General features: G+C 30.8%; 1 protein-coding gene across 2 annotated transcripts in view; it reads right to left on the reverse strand.

The window, feature by feature from the left end:
- Positions 1-1,038: 1,038 nt before the first annotated feature.
- Positions 1,039-20,192, reverse strand: part of LOC143253236 (transient receptor potential-gamma protein-like) — a 169,569-nt gene continuing 150,415 nt past the window's right edge. For both annotated transcript variants that reach the window (XM_076506751.1, XM_076506750.1), the window contains 9 exons: positions 19,851-20,003; positions 18,910-19,049; positions 18,465-18,580; positions 16,294-16,548; positions 9,425-9,620; positions 7,020-7,214; positions 5,632-5,673; positions 3,614-3,797; positions 1,039-3,509 (listed from right to left, as the gene is read on the reverse strand). In XM_076506751.1, coding sequence (XP_076362866.1) covers positions 2,446-3,509; positions 3,614-3,797; positions 5,632-5,673; positions 7,020-7,214; positions 9,425-9,620; positions 16,294-16,548; positions 18,465-18,580; positions 18,910-19,049; positions 19,851-20,003 — 2,345 coding nt within the window. In that variant the 3' untranslated portion in view covers positions 1,039-2,445. The remainder of the gene's footprint in view (positions 3,510-3,613; positions 3,798-5,631; positions 5,674-7,019; positions 7,215-9,424; positions 9,621-16,293; positions 16,549-18,464; positions 18,581-18,909; positions 19,050-19,850; positions 20,004-20,192) is intronic.

Genomic DNA, 20,192 nt, shown 5'->3' on the forward strand with positions numbered 1-20,192 from the left:
TTTAGAAGATGTACTCAAATAAGTGGTTGAGTCTAACAACGCAAATTGCATATTTTTTTATGTTCATTATGTTCATTTTATGTTTATTATTAATAGTCAAACGTCAGCAAGTTTATTTGTGTTAATGGATTTACCCTTAAATGACGCACTTGTTAAGTAATCCAAAAACTTTTTTCAAAACTAATCTGAAACGTAAAAACAAAGGCTTGCAATGTTCTAAGCATGTCCTATAGAGGCTTATTGCTTCATTTGCATTTATAACACATTTTGTGTACCTTTTTATTTAGACGTATTTTAATGAATGTGTGAAACACCTTCGATATTGCTCACACCTATTAATACGAATCGATACCAAAAAAGTTCTTAGATGATCTTTATACTCAAAATTAACGAAAATGGTTGAAGTATGAACAAATTCACGATTTTCTTTAATACACTACGCTGCTAATCTGTTACTATGCTAGCATTAGTTTCATGAAGATATCGCAATTTAAATAGAATATAGATGCACATACTGTAAATAACAGTAACGACTCTATTCAGGAAATACAACGATAACATAACGTATGTAAACGTATATTTTAAACGTTAATATTATCACACTGCGTTTTTACTGGTCGAAATAATGAAAACAAATATCTTGAGTGTTGTTGAATTAATCTGAAGTTTAAGAGGGGTTCGATTCCCCTCGGTGGGCTGAGCAGATAGCCCGATGTGGCTTTGCTATAAGAAAAACACAAAACACAAACACACTGAAAGTTTAAGACAAAGAATGTACTACATTTCTAATCGATTTATAAAACTAGACCCAATAAAATTGTAGAATAAAAAAGAAAGCTTAAGGTACTAGAAACATTACTAGATGAACTATTCTTCCACCTTAACTAACCCACGGATATTAATTCTTTTCAGGTAAATACTTTGAGATTGTAAGATCAGCAGTCAGTGCACTTGCTTTGATAATATTTGTGATGAAATGGTGTCAAAAAGTGTTTTTATGAGATACTCCAGTCTCACACGATTGTTATTCATGACATGAAGTTGAACTAATTTGTACCTTAAACATGTTTATTTCAGCTGATATGTTAACGATACAATACAAATAACTGTGTGAAGTAACTACATGCCTTTTATAATGCAAGGAAAATTGAGCTGCTAAAAATTACAATAGTTACTTATAAAATGAAATAGCTGTTGTAAATTGCGTTTCCATTGAAACTTGTAACAATTCGTACAGAATAGCATCATTTATGTTATGTGGGCAATAAGTTATATTTACAGCAATCAAAACGTAGAGTACGTGTCACTGAAAACCACTAACTCCTGTGTTTGTTTTGATAGAAAGAGCATATGTCAGAATTTCGACATTTAATGACAGCATATAACACTGTGAATTTTTTAACATAATTAAAATCTACAATTTCTATATTGTTACAATATCTTCACAAGGTAGAAGTTTAACAGTCGAATATAATTTGCAATTATACACTGAAACTTACAATACTGAAAACAATGAATGATATTGAGAGAGTTTTCGAAATATACAAAGATGATGTACGTTTGGTTATTTTAAATTTATTTTTTTTTGGTTCTCAAACATTGCGAGACTAACAGTAAAGTTTCAACAAATTATGCGGAATGAGTACAATTAAGTTTAACATGAGATAAAATGTTGCAGTCATCTTTGAGGAATTGATGACGTCACATCAACGTGATACAACTTGTCATTTTAGTAATATATGACAAACTCTGTAGAAGCTGCAAAAACTAATACAGTGAAAAATACTTTTCAGAAGTACGTTTAAAAGAAATTAAGCATAACAATAGCAATATCACGCGAATGAGTATATAAAATAAAAAGAAAATATTTTACAAACGAAAAACATTTCACTCAATAAAACGCAATGAGTCAGTCTTCATTATAAAACTGTGACTAATGAATTTTCAGATACAGTGTTATGCCTCAGTATCAAATACTTTTTTGCAATGTACATGCATTCTCATACTATTAAAATAGTATAGGTAACAAATTAGTTACTTTCGATAGGACGTTCTAAAACGGTAAATGGATTTTAAGTCGTCTCCTGACTTTTTTAAATACAACATTTTAGATTATTTTTGTCTATCTAAAATATTATATAATTTACATAAAAAATCAAATACACGCCCCTACGAGTATACATTACCTGTTATTATAAAAGCTTAAAGCGTTAAAATAAGGCGACAGTAATTCTGAACGTATATACATTTTACCCTTTCGCATTCACACAAAAAAGTAACGACATTTAAAATAGAATTGAAGTGCGCAATTATAAATATCGTATATAAATAACTTAATTAAAGCTTGTTTGTTGTTGCACTAATTATAATGTTCTTATAACACTTACACGAATAGTTAAAATAAAGCTGGTAATGAGAGATGAGGCCACTAATTTGAGGAAACTATCATATCCATCCTAGAGACATTTGTTTATTTGCTGGTTCTATTCCATATACTCGGGACATTATTCCTATCGACCCATTCAGAGTCTTACTAGAAACCAGTTCTGTTGGACTTGTATCATTATTTTCGATCGAGGGACTAACGTCTATATTATTTTGACGTATTTGTACGTTGGATGTTGTACTTTTGGTAGTTTGCGTTTGTTGATCATTTTGCCGTTCATTTAGCGTAGTACCCTTGTCATAAGGCGTAGTGCCAACTTCGGAAAAACACTCTTGGAGGACTGATGTCTCACATATTCTGGTCAAAGACGTCTTCGGGGTATTGGGATTTGAATCAGCATAACTCTGAATTGGTGAGAGATTTCGCTCTACTGAAACGTTCGCGCTAGTCAGGGATAACGTAGTCGACGATCGTTTACCTTCTTCTGATGTCTTAGGTTCAGACTTAGCAGGCACTGCAATAGTTTTGGAACTAGGTGCACTGATTGTTCTCTCTGCTTGTTTTTTCTCGGAAAATCCTGAAAGTTTCGGAACGGATTGCACCCTTGGTGTGAATTTGTTATGGTCCTGAAACACAAGACGTAGCTTGGAAGGATTAAATGATAAACTTCCAAATTTTCGAGAAAGGCGTGATAACCGTTTGGCTTCTATCTGCATATCAGAAGTAGCAGTGCGACTAGGTCTGTGATCATGACTATGGGCGGGCTTAACTTCCTCTTCGCTTTCATACTCTGGCGTAAACATCACGCTGACGCTGGATTCACTGGAAATTTCTATATGGCTTTGTTGACCTGACGACCCTTGACTAGAAATGGACTCCTCGCTACGACTTCTGGTAAAAGCAGCACGAGCACTTCGTGTTGCGTCCATAAAATTCTTCCATTTACCTTGTTTCACGTGTCTTTTGTCACTAGACATTCTTGCCAAGCGAGTGATTCTATTAACAGCCGATTTATTCGACAAATTAAGGCCATGAATTGTCGGTAACGAACCTTCTACCAGTCCAATATTAAAACCTTTCATAAGTCTCCTTTCTTTCTGTCGGCCTTTCTTTCCTCCACCTCCTGATGAATATAATAAAAGACAATAAAATAAGCCAATTTATTATTTATAATTCAAGTTTCGTATATATGTACGTATGAAGATTTAAAGAATCATTTATACAAACCCTTTTTTTGATCTTTTGCTGAGGAAGTGTTGAAACCACTATTTTTCAGAATTTCTATAAGTTCGTAGCGAAAAGAAGAAATATCTTGCTTTATTTCGTTTACATCGTCTTCCGTCACTCCCTGGTTGTCTGCTTTTCTCTGTTCCTTAGTAACATACCGACGGACAAGATTCCGCATTATCGTCTGCAAAATATTATACAATATTATTCTAACCCTTAGTTTACTGTAAGAAGTAAGAATCAAGACCGTAAATAATAGTTAATTCTAAAAGTGTTTTTAAAATTTTTAAAAATCAAAGATAACATATTAATATACAAATAGTATCAAAACGTATATTAATTAACAATTAACAACTATTTATTCATATTTATGGGGTTTTTGAGGTCTTTTTAATTCACCATATCAGTTAGCTAGTAGCATTGCGACTAATATATATTTCAGTATTAAACAGAGGGTCAGTTATTTAGTGCTTATATCTCACGGAAGACGATATATCACCAAAGAACAATTACTTAAATAAATATTTATTCAGTTTTATGTTTACTACACATATTCCACAATAATTTCATCTCTGTTTAAAGTAATCGAAATAATGCGTTTCTGTTTTATTAAAAAGCTTGCAATTTTGTTCTTTTTTTTGTTTCCCAATGGGCCAGTAGTAAGTTTGGAGACTCTCAACTAAAAATCGAGAGTACAGTTTCATGTGGTGGAAGAATGTACAGGCAGCTCATTCTATGGTACAGCACTGAGAAACACTAAACAACAGTACTATTTTTAAAGGGGACTTTAGCAAAAATTACGAGGTTAAAAGATTAATTTTCGAGAAGTATAAGGGCAAATAGAATATTCATTAAAAATATCCATTCGTTGGTATTTATAAGGTCAAAACAATAATATAAAGTAGACTAAAACGTGTTTTAGTCTAATTTTAGCATATATAATGTGTATTAATGAAACACAAAGCGATTTGAATTAAATATGTGTGGGTGAAATTTAACCTCCCGCTAGTACAGTGGTAAGTCTACGGATTTCCAACGCTAAAATCAGGGGTTCGATTACAGTCCAATGTGACTTTGCTATAAGAAAAACACACACATTTTCTGAAATTTAACAAATATAAAATATATATAGAGTTATTTTACGCTTTAATTTTAGTTAAATAGAATTAATTATGCTTTTTCTTGTTGATGGCTTGTACATCTTTGCTTTACTTAATTCTCGCTCAAACAGGCACAAATAAGAGGGCATTAAAGACGTAAGTTTAATGGTAAAACTAAAATTAAATTTCAAGTAACTGTTAGATATACGCGAGTGTTTCTATTTAAGTTTAATAAGAGTGTTATGATTTAGATAGTTTATATAGCGCGATTATTAAATTTAGTGAATTTTAGAAGCGATAATTTATCGCATGTTTATTTACGTAACTGTTTACTATATGTTATGTAGCTCATTAGTCATGAATGGGTGATTATTATGTTACTGCATCATGTTACTAGAACCTTCCGAGTGTATTCCCCTTTGTTTTAATTGAAAATTATTACATCATAATATTTAGTAATGTGTGAAATACTCTAGACCTCTATTCAGGTATAAATAGTTAGATATAGACCGTACGATTGTGAGTTTAGCGATGAAAAAGGTATAGAGGTAATTTTTAAAGTGAAACTATTATAGATTTTATTGTTATAACAGAGCAGAGAAGAATAATTCGTTTTTCAGTTGTGTTCTAAAGTAAGTGAACCATCTTGTGTGAACTCTGACAAAAAGAAGACAATTATTTAAATCTTTGAACGTAATTGTGATAATCAACAGTGTAACGAACATTTGTATATGCGTTTACCTTTCTGTTTAATACATTATTTTAAAACATGTGGATTGTATGTTGTTTCTTTATTTACATTATTGTAAAACATGTGGATTGTATGCTGTTTCTTTATTGTCGGAATTTATCGCCAACACATCAAAGACATCTACCATAAGTAATCCGGCCTACACATAAAATTTGACAGTGACTTACTTGATATCGAATATCTCTTTCATTAGCTTGCTTGGCTTTGCGCTGTAATGGAATAGGTAAAACAAATTAAGAAGTCCAAAATTTATGTATTATTTTGTTTTTATTTATTTAATAATTAAAAATATATTTCATAAATTTGAAATAATTTTCGCACAACGCTGATTTAATCTCAAACTTGAATGAAGTACGAGTCAAAATTTAAGAATATATTTGTTTAGGGTTTAGATTTTTTATATTTGAAATAATATTACATATTTGTGTACTTATTGCCTTATGACAGGTAATGTTATGAGATACTCAACTAAGTAATGTTTTTGGAGTAAAGTATTAATAACACAACACAAAGTCTTATATATGCTGACATATACAATAAAGATAATGAAAAAAAATTCTACTTCTTCTTGCAACATAGTAATTCTTAGCTTGAATAATCCTCTGCTATTTCTACTTTACCCTTCACTTTGAAGCTTGGCTTTGTCGTCATAAGACTGAAGTACAAGGAAAATGAAACAATTATAATAATCAAAGAAAGTTTAAAGAAAAGTTAAAACGAGTGAGATCCTTATAATCTGACATTCTTGATGGTGTTTTTGCATAATTTCACTAAAACGATGAAGCATTTACACATTTTTACGATACTTGTAATAGTATTTTAAATTTCGCACAACTAGCAAAACCCTTAATGGTTGCTGTAAACAAAGCTATTTTTTGTTCAAGAATAACATTTCACTGGAAAGAGGATTAAAATATGTTCGAATTAAGTGTTTCACACCATCTAAGTTTTAAGTGGATTTTACTGGCATATTGCCAGACAACCTCATTCTGCCTGAATAAGGTAACGATTAATGAGTATCGTAAGAGCATTGCAATATGTGCAGAATAAATGTGTTCTGTTACTGATTTATCTTTTACTGCACAGACAAACATGAAGGCTATAATTATTTTATACATCAATTTAGTGGTTATAAAAAAATTACCTGTCTGTTAAGAATGTTTCAAAAGTATCTTTCTTTGTATAACGCGTATATATCTGTTGTTTTTCATCTCTTGATACGTAATTCGAATATTGGTCGATTAGAGGGACCACAAATATTAGGAAATGCTAAAAGATTGCAATATATTCTTGTTATGTAACTGGTAAACAAGATAACCTTTTTAAAATTGATTGGTCAGTTAGTATTATGAAAAACATTTTTTTAAACATTTAGTACCCAGACAAGATACCTGAAAGTAAAATTTACATAAAAAGGTTCAAGCAGGCAATAAAGTCACAAATCACCTAGTTTTTGATGAAACAACAATTTTACCGACAAATAGTTTAAATTCTGAACAACGAGTGAAACACAAAAGTGCAAAACAGTATTTTATTAAATAAGTATAAATGTTACCCTTATGGTTTTTAGATGCTCGATTTTTGCAGAACGAGAATGACCACAAAATTTTCTAAACATCCACCGAAAAAGATAATAAATACTTTTGGGCGTTGGTATTATATTAAATGGAGGTGGTACTGTTCCTCCATCTTCAAAATAACTCATCCACAATTTACTTCTAGCAAATTTCCATTCCGTATCAGCTTGCTCCTGGGAAATATTTTAAAACAGCAAAATATTTAAATAAGACAGTTTACATGTAATAATAGGTTTTCTTATTTTCATTTCAAGCTCTTGGTTGTACTTAACGTCTTGAGTCTTAATGACAGAATATTTCAAAATAAAATATCTTGTTTTTATTTGCCTGTTTCATAAAACTGTTTTGCCTTCGTAAAAAATAATCAAACAAAAAAGAAAAGTTTGTATTTCACAAGTATTCGACTATTCAAACCTGTTTTGTGCTCATAGAAGTAATTGTTTTAATATGCTATTACAACAATCCACAGTTTAAGCGATAATATTATTACCCATATATTTCTTCTCATTTCTGTATCTTACTGCTCGACTAATTTCAAAAGGCATTTTTGATCGTAAGTTTCTAAGTAAAATTTTGTTTGTTATGACCAGTACATATTAATTTTTGTATATCCAATAAAAAGAAAAACAAATAACGTTGTAATATTTCATTACTTGTGCGAAACATAAAGCTGTTAAACTTTCTAGATGGCACATGATCACAGCTGGTCAAAATCTTAAGGCCAATGAACATAAAGAAAAAAATATGCATTTTGCGTTGTTAGACTAAACCACTTATTTGAATAGAGCTTCGAAAGATGAAAATAAGAAAAGGGAAAATAAAAATATTTTTTTTTTACTATTTAATAGGAAAAATATGAACACTATGAAATAAGTAAGAATACTAGCTGGTCAAAAGTTTAATACCATACCAAAAAGAAGGTCTAAACAGGGTAAGAAATGCCCAACAAGAGGTCTCAGAAGTGAGTTTCACAGCCGTCATTGCGAATAGCTTCAAATATTCGCTTTGGCATGGTTGATATAAGCGTTTGCAGAAGGCTGGCTGGAATGTTATTCTAAGTGGTGAAGATGGCTTCACGAAGATCATGCACTGTTTGGAATTGACGTCCATTTCTATAGACTTCTCTTGCCATCTACCTCAAACATTTTCAATGGGGCTCAGTTCGGGTGAACACGCTGGATAGTCCAAAACAATCACGTAATTCGCCATGAAAAAGTCCTTTGACCGGCGGGCATTGTGGATTGCAGCGTTGTCCTGCTGAAAGATCCAGCCATTTTCTCACTTCAATCAATAAGGATGCTTTCTCCAACATGCCAATGTAACCAACTGCTGTTTGACGCCCCTATATAACCTGAAGCTTCATTGCTCCATGGAAGGAGAAAGCACCCCAGATCATGATGGAACCTCCTCCACTGTGTCGTGTAGAAAATGTCTCCGGTGGGATATTTTTACGGTTTTTGAAGCCTTTCTCTCGTAGATGCCTTCTTATTGTTCTTGAGGTGCATTCTGCGTCCGTGAGGGCCGTAATCTGGTCCGACGATCGGCTGGTGTCTTGTCGGACAACCCTTCGAATCCTCCTCTCAATGCCGCCGGAATTTTCTTGGGCAGACTACTAGAAATTCTCGTTCCGTATCCTTCAGGATCTTTTAAGAAATTTGCAAAAGCAGTTTTACTACGCCCAATCTCACCAATGATGGCACGTTGAGAGAGACCTTGCTTTTGCAGCTCGAGAATTCTACCACGTTCAAACTCTGTCAACTTTTTATCCTTTGGCATTTTTTTATCCAATGTAACACAGGAGATGTCAGTGATAGATGTTGACCACGCTAATGCTTGAACACAAATGACTAAATTTCGTTACGTGTTTACCGATTAACGCTTCGTTTCAGTATGGTCTTAAAATTTTGACCAGCTAGTATTTAGGCTAATTTCACAGTGTTTACATTTTCCCTATTAAATGCTAAAAAGGTTTTTATTTTTATTTTCCCTTTTCTTATTTTCATCTTTCAAAGCTCTACTCAAGTAAGTGGCTGAGTCTAAGAATGCAAAATGCATATTTTTTCTTTATGTTCATTGGCCTTAAGATTTTGGCCAGCAGTGTATAAATAAGTCTATGACAGGTTAAGGGTTAACATATTAAAAGCGCATCAAAATATGCATTCTCAGAGCATTTCAACTAGTTTTGTAAAAATAAAACTTGTAAGACATTTTAACTTACATACTTGAAGATCTAGAATATGAATTAAGTGAAAATAATAGAAACAATACGAAGTAATGATTGATGAATTGTTATCATGTCACAACACTGTGAAAAAATTAAGTTTTGTTTCGTCGTTTTAGACATAAATAAGACTAAACAGAAATGTTAGGGATAATAACTTACTGATATCATTTGGTAGGAATGGTTCATCATGGCAATGAGAAGATTGAGAAGCACGACAATGTTAATTACTGAATAGCAACCAAACATCAGCATTCCCCAAAAACGAGTATAGCTTTTGATTCCGGTCAACTCAAAGTTATCCAGATCGATAAGACCAAAACTTGCCCAAAATAAAGTTTGAGAGGACTCAAACAAACTGTGAAAATAAATGTAGCTTTCAGAAACAAAAATTATTGGACAGTTTGCTCTAAGGTAATCTAGTTAGTTTCTCATGTTTTGTTGTTTGTTGTTTATCATTCTGATTTGAAAATAGCATAAAACCTTTAATTTTAATTAAGCAGTAAAATTAAAATTAAATTGCAATTTACCGTTTGTTGTAAATATTAATCTTGTATTTTTTCAGTCATTGCTAAATATTAACACTTAATTGTGTGTCCAAATTTAAGAGACATATCTATATATCTAATTTACACATCCAACAGTACCTATAATTAAAGTTAGATTATACAAATATGAAAGGAAAGACTCCATACAAATTAATCTTTCAACTAAAAATCTTCCACTTTGAAAAGTTACACATATATTGAGTGCCACTGGAGATGGTTACAGAAAGCAGACAGTATTTAATTTACATTTTTATATAATTTTTATATTCATTTGAAATAGTTTTAAAAACAAACATCCCGAAATTACATAATTGATTTTTTTTTCATTTTTTTGTTTTAACAAACAATATTTAATTTGCATTTTTATCTTTTCTTTGTAAATATAACATTAACTTTGAGCTAAATTATACAAAAATGAAAAAATTAATTATGTAATATCGGCAAGTTTGTTTTTAGAATGAATTGCAAATGTGTCTAAAAAAGATTTCGTGTTTTAGTATTCGATTTGATAACATTCCTTGCGGCAAAAACTTAGTTTTTAGTAATGTGTATTTATGACGTTAAAGCAAATACTTCGTTATTACTTATTTTGATTTTTAATGTACCTTAAGATAAATATTTCGTCTTTAGTTATTTGTGATTTTATTAATTCTTGAGGTAAATATTTCGTTTTCAACTTTTTAGGTTTACAAAAATTCCTTAGCTAGTTGTGGAAAAATATCCAGTTTGTACTCGTCGCTTTTTTGCCTTAGTTCGCTTATTTATTCTATGAAAACAATATTTTCTGAGAACTATTCTGTTCCGTATAGATGAAAAGGCTGTCTATGGCTAATCCAATTAGCTCAGTTTAACGAGTAATTATCGTAATCTTTTTGTATTTATTTCTTATAAATAGGCAAGCGTTATTTTTTTGCTGAAATTTGATATTTACTTATGTTGAGCGCAATGATGAATATAAAGGAAAATTGAACAACAAATGAAGGTAATTCTTGCACATTTAATCTTTTCACTACCTTAGTATGTATATTTTTGATCCGCTATTATTTTAAGTTTAGTGCACAACAAATATTGGTGTTACCAAATTTCACAGTACAAAATGCTGTAATATAGAATATTCGTGTGTGATAACACAACTTCAGAGAAGCTGTAATAATGATGTCAGTCAAAGTCTTTTACGTACTTACTATTCAGATAACAAGAGAACAATTTCAATCTAAGTTTCTTAGATTATGCAGAGGTATTTTAAGTTTTATTGTCTGTGCTATAAGAATATATTACAGGAGTTTATTTCCCAAAAAACAAAGAGTTAGCTATAGGAAAGACACAGTGAAGGTCACAGTAGTAACTGCTATTTTTCTAAAGCGAGGACCGATATATGCACGTATACATACACACATCAAGAATATCTCTTTACTGGTGCAAAAGAAACTCAATTTCCATCAATAAAAAGTGTAATGTAGTTTGAAGTACCACAAGGGGTTTCATTAATTTTGTACAGCTTCAGTGGAACAAGTTTCTCAACACAAAACCAAAGAAGACGTCATTGTCTGAACATATATGCTAATTTTAATAAACAAATATTTTAATGCACCTCCAAAATTCAAATTAATGCTAATGTATCAAGATTAAATTATCATACGTTGTAAAGATGATTTCTTTTGCTTTCTCGAGGTCAGTTAATAACGTTTTCCAGTATCTGGATTATTGTAATTTATTTTTCAACCTGAATAAAACAAAATGTTTCATGAAGAAACTTTAGAAGTTAATATGTGAAATATAATATCGACAGGAAGTGAAATCTGGCATATTAAAACGTACATATGTATATATCATATTCTTAAGTAAATTTTTTGAGTAAAACATCTAATTCTATTTTTTGATATTACTTGTTTTGTTCATTTAAGCTATTCGTCATGTATAGTCAATTAATTAACTAGTAGTGTTGCAGGAGTGTTTAGAATAGTTTGTGATAAATGCCGTATATGTAACTAAAATATATGGAATTTAGATATTAAAAGAACTTTAGGTTATTATGCATAGCATTTAACTCCCTTAATCAACTCACAAGGCTATCGAACATTACTAAATAAACATTTTTCTTTCGAAATCAATTACTGTGCATAATGCTCAAACAGCAAGTAAAAGATGTATTTATTTACCCTCTACATGTTATTTAAAGTCGTTATTAATAAGCCCAAGTTACTGAAAGTGTTTTATTTTAGCGTGGATTTTCATTGAATAATATATATTGTTCTTTACACCTACATTGTTTTATTTTCAATGTGAGAGACTCTCAAATGAGGTTTGATATCTCAAAACGCTCACATAGAAATTTTTCTATATCTAAATTACGAAATAACATAACATTTTAGGACAACATGGGACCTATTGGTCCATCTTGGCTATTCCAAGCTCTAAACTAAATTAACTTAGAAAACAATCTTAAAGCCAACTCTTATCATTTATATACTCATCAAACTTTCTTTAAACTCATTTAAATTTATTGCCTCCACAATATCTGAAGCAATCCATTCCAAAGGCTAAACACTCTGTTATAAAACTGAAACTGTCTTAACTTAAGACAGTGTTGAGTGTGAAAAAATTATGCATTAACACTTCAGTTATATTTCCACTAACATTTCTTTTTTCAAGAGAAAATTTGAGCCTCATTTTGTACGACACCCTCACCATAGGCCCTGTTCTAATAATCTTTTTCTGAACCATTTCCAACAATTCGACATCTTTCCAAAGGTAAGGATCTCACGACTGAACACAATATTCCAAATCTGGCCTAATCAGTGATCTACACAATGTAAATATAACTTCTTTAAACTTACATTCAATATTTCTTTAGATACAACCCGATATTCTATTAGCCCTACTACTAGCAACAGTACACTGTTTGAATGGCTTTAGACTTATCGATTATTACATCAAGAACCTTTCATAACATTGTTAAGGTAATTCCCATCCAAATTATATTTACAATTCAAATTATGATAATTCACATGCATTATTTTGCATTTATTATAATCAATACCCACTTGCTATATTTGTTACTCAAGTCAATGAAAGATATAAGTCCTTTTGTAAAGCAGCAGTATCTTTTCCACAGATAGCGACACCTAAGGCTTTGATATCATCTGCAAATTTAAGTAATTTATTGACTATTCCTTCATTCATCTACATAAGTGATGTAAATCAAAAAGAACAAAGGTCCTAAGACTGAGTTCTGAAGTATCCCACTTGTGACATTAATACAGTTTGACTAAACACCATTTGTGACAACCCTCTGCTTTTCTCCATCTAGCCACTTTTCTATCCAAGTTGCTAATTTATCTTTTACACCTACAAAGACAAGTTTTACAAGCCTTCCATATGGTACCGTGTCAAATACTTTCTGAAATCCAGACACATCAAATCTTTACCATTACTCTCGTCTAGATTAAGCAGTAACCTTTTCAGAGAATGTCAAAAGATTTGTAAGGACATGTTTTCCATTTATACTCCAATAAAATTCTGAGCTTTGAAACTAACTTGACTTTGCAAAGTATCTTTTAACAGCTTTCAAAATATTTCCCACAAATTATGTAAGACTAATGGCTATATAATTATTAGAACAACTTCTATATCTCCCTTAAAAAGAGGAGTTACATTAAGTAACTTCCAATTCTCTGGTACCTGCTCAATATTCATGGAATGACAAAAAATAGCAGTAAGTGGTTCTTGTATTTAATCTTTAATCTCCTTTAAAACACTTGGGTAATATTATCTGCCCTTGAGCCTTATCATTTTTTTAACTTCCTAATTTTTTCTTAACCAGCTCAGAATTAATTCAATCATCTTGTTTGATCTTATTTCCATTTTTCAACAGTTAAGATATGGAATACTGCTTAAATCTTGTTTAGTAAAAATAAAAAAAGCAAAAATTAATAATCAATCATTTCATAATCACCAGATACTATCCTTATTTTATCATTTCCCAAGGCTCCTACTTACATTTTAACATTTTGTTTACCCTTAATATATTTAAATAAATCGCAGCAGTTAACTTTTACATTTTCAGCCAAACTTATCTCATACATCATTTTTGGTGTCCTAATTTCCTGTTTCACCAGGATTCTTGACATTCTATAATCTTCATTCATACCAGTCTTTGTATGCCACGCTATTTTATTACTTGCAGCTACTTATTTTTTTTATAAAGAATATCTTTGTCTTAAATATTTAAAAAATGTATTTAAATATTTTCCACATTTGATCAGTGTCTTAAAATAACTGTTCTATTCACAACTGGTGGTGGGTGGTGATGACTAGTTGCCTTTTCTCTAGTCTTACACTACAAAATTAGGGACAGCTAGAGCAGATAGCCCTCGTGTAGTTTTGCGCGAAATTCAAACCAAACCAATTCACAACAGATAGTTCTTGTCGCATCCTTTGAAAATTTGTTTTTTAAAATTTATAACCATAATATCATTATTATTTATTTCCATATGCAGCAAAGCATTGAACTCAATACACCAATGATCACTTGCACCAAGATGTTCCACAATTTCTACCATGTCGAACATTTTACTATTTGAAGTTAACAATAAAGCTAATTTAGCATTGGTTATAGTAGGTTCCTTGTCTGACTAATTGGCGAAGAATATCATTCTGAATAGTTTCTATAAACCTTTCTTCCTCATGATTTGACTCCAGCATTTCCCAATCTATATGCATGAAATTAAAATCATCTATAACTATGACTTCTTTAACAATTGAAATCTTAATATCATTGTAAAATTTCTCACTAATTTCATCAATATCATTAGATGGTCTATAACAAATTTGTACTAAAAGTCTTTTGCTGATATCTTTAAGACTCTCAGCTTCATCAGAATGTAACTCACATTTTACATATAAAGCCACTCCTTTCCCTTCTTTAATACTCTGTCCCCATTAACTAGCCTTTAACCTTGCACTTCAAAATCATTTATGTTTAACTATGTTTCAGTTATTTTCATGATATCAAAATCCTCGATTAACACTAATACTCTAACGTTATCTATTTTATTTTCTATATTTTTAGCATCACAATAGTAACAATTAAGCCTATCCTTATAACTACTTCTATACTCATTTTCTATTTTAAATTTTTTTCTGCCTCTTATTCATCTTGCATTTAGTTTTTCCTGGACTTTACCACTGTTTAGTCCTAATTAAAACTTCTCTTCCAGCTGAGTTAATAGCCTTAGCAAACAATCAAGTCCCTACCCTACTTAAATGTGCACTATCTATTCCACAAAGCTTTTTTCTTTCACTGAACAGATCCAACAAGTCCAACCAGTCTATCTCTCATCCTTACATGTTAATCTAAGCCTGTCATTTAGCCATAGTGATCTACTTATAATTCTATCGGTACAGTTCATTCTAGGCAGTATTCCTGACAAAATTAAGTTATGACCTTTTTCTTTAGATTTTTTTATTAACTCTTTGTACTAATTAATTAGTTCCACTGATCAACTTTTCCTTGAATTATTCGTCCCTACACTTTCTAACTTTTTGAACGTCATTATTAGCTGATATTATAGCTTATACCTTTGGGATCTTTTTAATTTATACAACGTTTTTAATTTGTTTTTGTTTGTTTGGGTTTTAGTGTTAATTGAAATGCCGTTATAGTGGGTTCGGATTTGCTGTTTTTAACGCAGTCCTTCCTTTTAATTTTATTTTGCTTGACTGTTTAAGTACTAATTCTTTCCCACTCTCTCTATGTATATATATGTATCTAAATGTACATATATATAGAGAGAGTGTATGTGTGTTTTCTTATAGCAACGCCACATCGGACTATATGCAACGAGTCCACCGCTGAGACAGCGATAAATCTATGGATTTATAAAATCAGGGGTTTGGTTCTCCTCGATGGACACAGCATATGGCCTAATGTGGATTTGCTATAAGAAAATACATTAATACACACACCCTACGTAACGCAAGCTAAAACACTGGTACCATGTTCTGAATAGATTAGTATCGTACGAATAAAATGTATTAGCTTTTGAAAAAGTCAATTATCATACTATTTTTCTTGAGAAACAATATGTATGATTTTTTGAATATTCACACTGAACTACATTGTAGTATTGTCACAATTGCAGTATATCACATTTTAAAAAAGGAACGCAATAGTAAATAAGCAACTTACTACGAATGCATGAAGGAGGAATTGAACACAATCTGTACGTTTGTCTTATGATGTATATTTAATGTTGTACGCTATTCCAGAACTACAGTATAGTTAAACTAAAACAACCAAGCATGTGATGTTATTTCAAATGCCACATTACATTGTGTAGTAATAAAAATAAAGAGTTTCGTAGTAAGTTTGAAACTGCTTGGTATGAGTTTGGTGTGAGTTGTAACCATTATAGTAAATTCTTTTTCTTTTTTTTTTTTTTGATTATGCATGGTTTATACTTCTCAGATGAAAATACTCACTTAGCGAATCGCCTCCATGTCAGGCATGAACCTGAATCGGATTTTTTGTAATGGCTTGGCAAGCTTTTATTACATGCCTGTCTCTCCATTTCTGCATAATACCATAGGAGTTGGTTTAAACCACAAGCGAAGGCAAACAACACCAGGGTATAGACGAAAAGAAACTTAAGGATATCTATAACCATACGTCCAAGAGAAATTTGAAGTGGTCCTAAGTGTGGATTTACCGAGAATATATACACCAGTTTTAAAGAACTGAAAATGAAAAGAAACATGGCGTATTTAGCTGTATTTTTGTTACTTGTGTATTAAAAAAAAAATAACTGTATGAAACTTGTAATGTTGGGTGTTTATTTATCTACAATATATTATTCTTTTTATTTGTTAACCAAAAATTATCTCTTTTTAATGCTTAAAGCCGAATACGTTACATGAAGTTTATTAAATCAAAAATCTTCAGTTAAAATTATTCATAATTTAATTATATTAATATACATATCACATTTATAGTGCTCTTTTGGGAAGTACAACTGTTATCGGGTACTGTAAAATAGAAGAAGTAGCTAAAAATACAATATCGTAATTACAGCCTAAAACAAACACATGTTTGTTAAATATTTAACTTGAGTTAAATATTCTCTTCAAATTTTTAAAATCCTTCTTATACACAAGTATAGAAAAAAATTAACAGAAGTATTTTAAAACAGTATAATTTAATTTTGGCCCGGCATGGCCAAGCGTATTAAGGCGTGCGACTCGTAATTTGAAGAGTAGTCCAAGAGTTGGTGGTGGGTGGTGATGACTTTCTGCCTTCCCTCTAGTCTTGCACTACTAAATTAGGGACAGATAGCCCTCGAGTAGCTTTGTGCGAAATTAAAAAAACAAACAAACAATAATTTAATTTTAAAATATTTTTTGTCACGTTTCACAGTTTACGCAATTTTTTAGGGGGGGAACTGAATGTTACAAAATAAACGATAATGGTTTTTCCTTATGATGTAAAATTTTGAAGACATTCCCTGCAGTCTCTTCGTCAAGTTCGAAAATCAGTTTAGTGTGAAAACATTTTCTCTAGTAGCATTTAAAACCCAGCACTTCTGTTCCAGGTGTTTATATTGTAGCTAACGGTTGATTATTATAACTTTTAAAAATTTAAATAGTTTTGTTATGAATGAAATATAAATGGCGTCTTAAAAGAATCATCATAATTTAAAAATCAAACTCTTTCTTTATATACCATAAATTCCCCAAACACTCCCGTTTCGAAAATCGTGTTTGTTAAAAATCTAGTATAGGTGGCAAACCCATATTGCTATCAAGTTTTATTCTCGTGTGGTTTATTAAATATAAAAATTGGCAACATTTTCAAACGTATGGTTATTAATGGCAAATGTGGAGAGAAAATATATCGCTATGAATATAGTGTTAGATATAACATAAACACAAATTTCAATTTGTTTTTGCATTAAAAGATTCTAAATTACACTGCTTTTTTTTTTCTAAAGGCTAGCTCATAGTGTCTGCAAAAGTCAGTTATATTTCATATCGTACGTTGAATATCAAATAACGGAGGATCAAATAGTTGGAATCAACTTTAAGAAATAAATGTTGATGGTTATTGATATGACATCTTGCGCACGATAAGAACCAAAGATTCTTATATGAAAAAACAAAAATAACTCATAATTATTTCATTGTAAAAACATTTAATTCATATGGGTAAATATTTTATTATAATTAAAATAAAATAAAATCGTATCAATTCCGCAATATTTTTATTTCACTTATTACATTCATTTCAGAAAAACACTAGTATTGTACAAGAAATTACTGGAAGTGAAACGTTTGTTTTGTATCTGATGTAATTAATATTATAACTACCATAAAACATTATTTACTAAACAAGTATATGTTTATCACAGAGGTGATTCAAAATAACTGTGATTGTATACGAATTTTGAAAATTACAGCTATAAAAATGAATTAAATATAATTTTCAAACTGCCATATTACTTTTAGACAAGTGTTTACTGTTACAATTAAGACACTTCAGATAAGAGAAAATTCAAATATATTTAAACATGTTTCCCGATCATGACTTTTATATCTGAAACGTTAGCTCTTAAAACGTGCTTGATTATAAAAAGACAATTTGTAGGAACTATTCTCACCTGAATATGTTTGCTGCTGCAAATAGTCCCTCGGATATCAAGATTGGATCCCATGCATCCCAGCGTTCACGAGGAAGAAAAGCCGTTCCCGTTTTCAAAGCTATTTCTTTTTGTACCTAATAGGCAAAATGTAATTTTTACAACCAGTGTGTCATGTTGTACAAGTCTTGTACTCTTTATTGCGACGAGGTATTACTTTATAAAGTTTATTTTAAGGAAAACTTGTATATTCTAATAACAGGTATAAAGTGAGATTGAATTGATAAATGTTTATTTATTTGTGTTTTTCTGTTCTGGTGAATTAATCTTTTCATTGAAGGATGTCACCAGTCGAATAATATTCGTTTAGATTTCACTTAGCCCCAATCTAAATTACACGACTAAACCAGAAAATAATACAGTGAAAAGAATGCATAGAGAGTCTGCAAACGCACTTGTTCCTTACCTGAAAATAGGCTACAATTCGTAGCGCCACTGTGGCGACGTATAAAGAGTTTGTTATGAAGTCTATGATATTCCACATATCATTTACGTACTCTATCAGGCCATAATCCCACAGTTGCTTAATTTCACTCCATATTAAACCTGCATCGAATAAAGCAGTTCATAAAACTTATATATGTATGTATTACCGGTAAAACATCCAAAAAACAGCATATTTCTATCAAGACGAATACTTACACTGTTGTCACAACGTGGATTTTAGAGTCCTAGGGTTTTGACTGCTGTTACATATACATTAATGAGAAACGCGTCGTTGACAATGGATACGCAAAATATAGTGTGGTTGGAATATCATCATTATATATTACTTTAGTTTTTAAAAATTCCTAAGTGATTATTTTAAGAGTACAGTGTTTTAAACTTACAATAGGCTTAATACTAATGTTTTATGACAAGTATAATTATATATATGAATGTTCTTGAAGCTATTATTAGAAGTATCTCCTAATCAATGTAAAATAAAAGATAAAAACCTTTCGAGTGGACTCACATATCAAAATCAAATCTCAGTAGCCATTTTTGTTTGCTAAATTCAAGTAATATTTAAGTGAAACTATAAATTGAAACTTCAACATTAGTTGTTGTAACTGTCAAGTAACAAAGATTTAAAATTAGAATATACTGTATAAAACGTATTGTAAATGTAAAAAGAACACAGTAGAGAAAAGCTGAAGAATTATCGTATGTATGTAGTTCTCTCTGAGAACAAGATTATCAAGAAATGATTTAGAAGTTAAAATATGACACTATGTTTAGATTCATGTTTTTTGCAAAACAAAACATATTAAGATTTTCTTTTCACTCAGCATTATAAGTTGAGTGTTTCGGATAGATGGAATTATTATCAAGCAAGAGTAATGATACATAGTTAAATACTTTAACCTAAAACCCAAGCAAGAATCATCCATTCTACAACACTAGGTGGCGCTCCTCTTTTTGTGGTGACCTCACTTCGCATGCGTCTCTTTGCTTCCTCTGATCCAAATAAATCTGTCAACACAGTTTCTATCCGTTGTGATGCAAGAATGAGCAAAACTGGAATTAAAAACGTAAATGATTCATGAAGTATTATTTACAAAGTAATTATCGTGATTAATTTTAGTAAGTCTCGTAGTTAAGATTTGTATGAGGTCTTTTTAAAACACGTGTTAAGTTTGATAAAAATTGTGGTGGCAAACAAAGTTTAATATACCTTTTATATGTCCCTTTTTTACCTGTTAGATA

The sequence above is a fragment of the Tachypleus tridentatus genome, chromosome 6 (genome assembly GCF_004210375.1).
Source record: "Tachypleus tridentatus isolate NWPU-2018 chromosome 6, ASM421037v1, whole genome shotgun sequence".
Taxonomy (NCBI): Eukaryota; Metazoa; Arthropoda; class Merostomata; order Xiphosura; family Limulidae; genus Tachypleus; species Tachypleus tridentatus.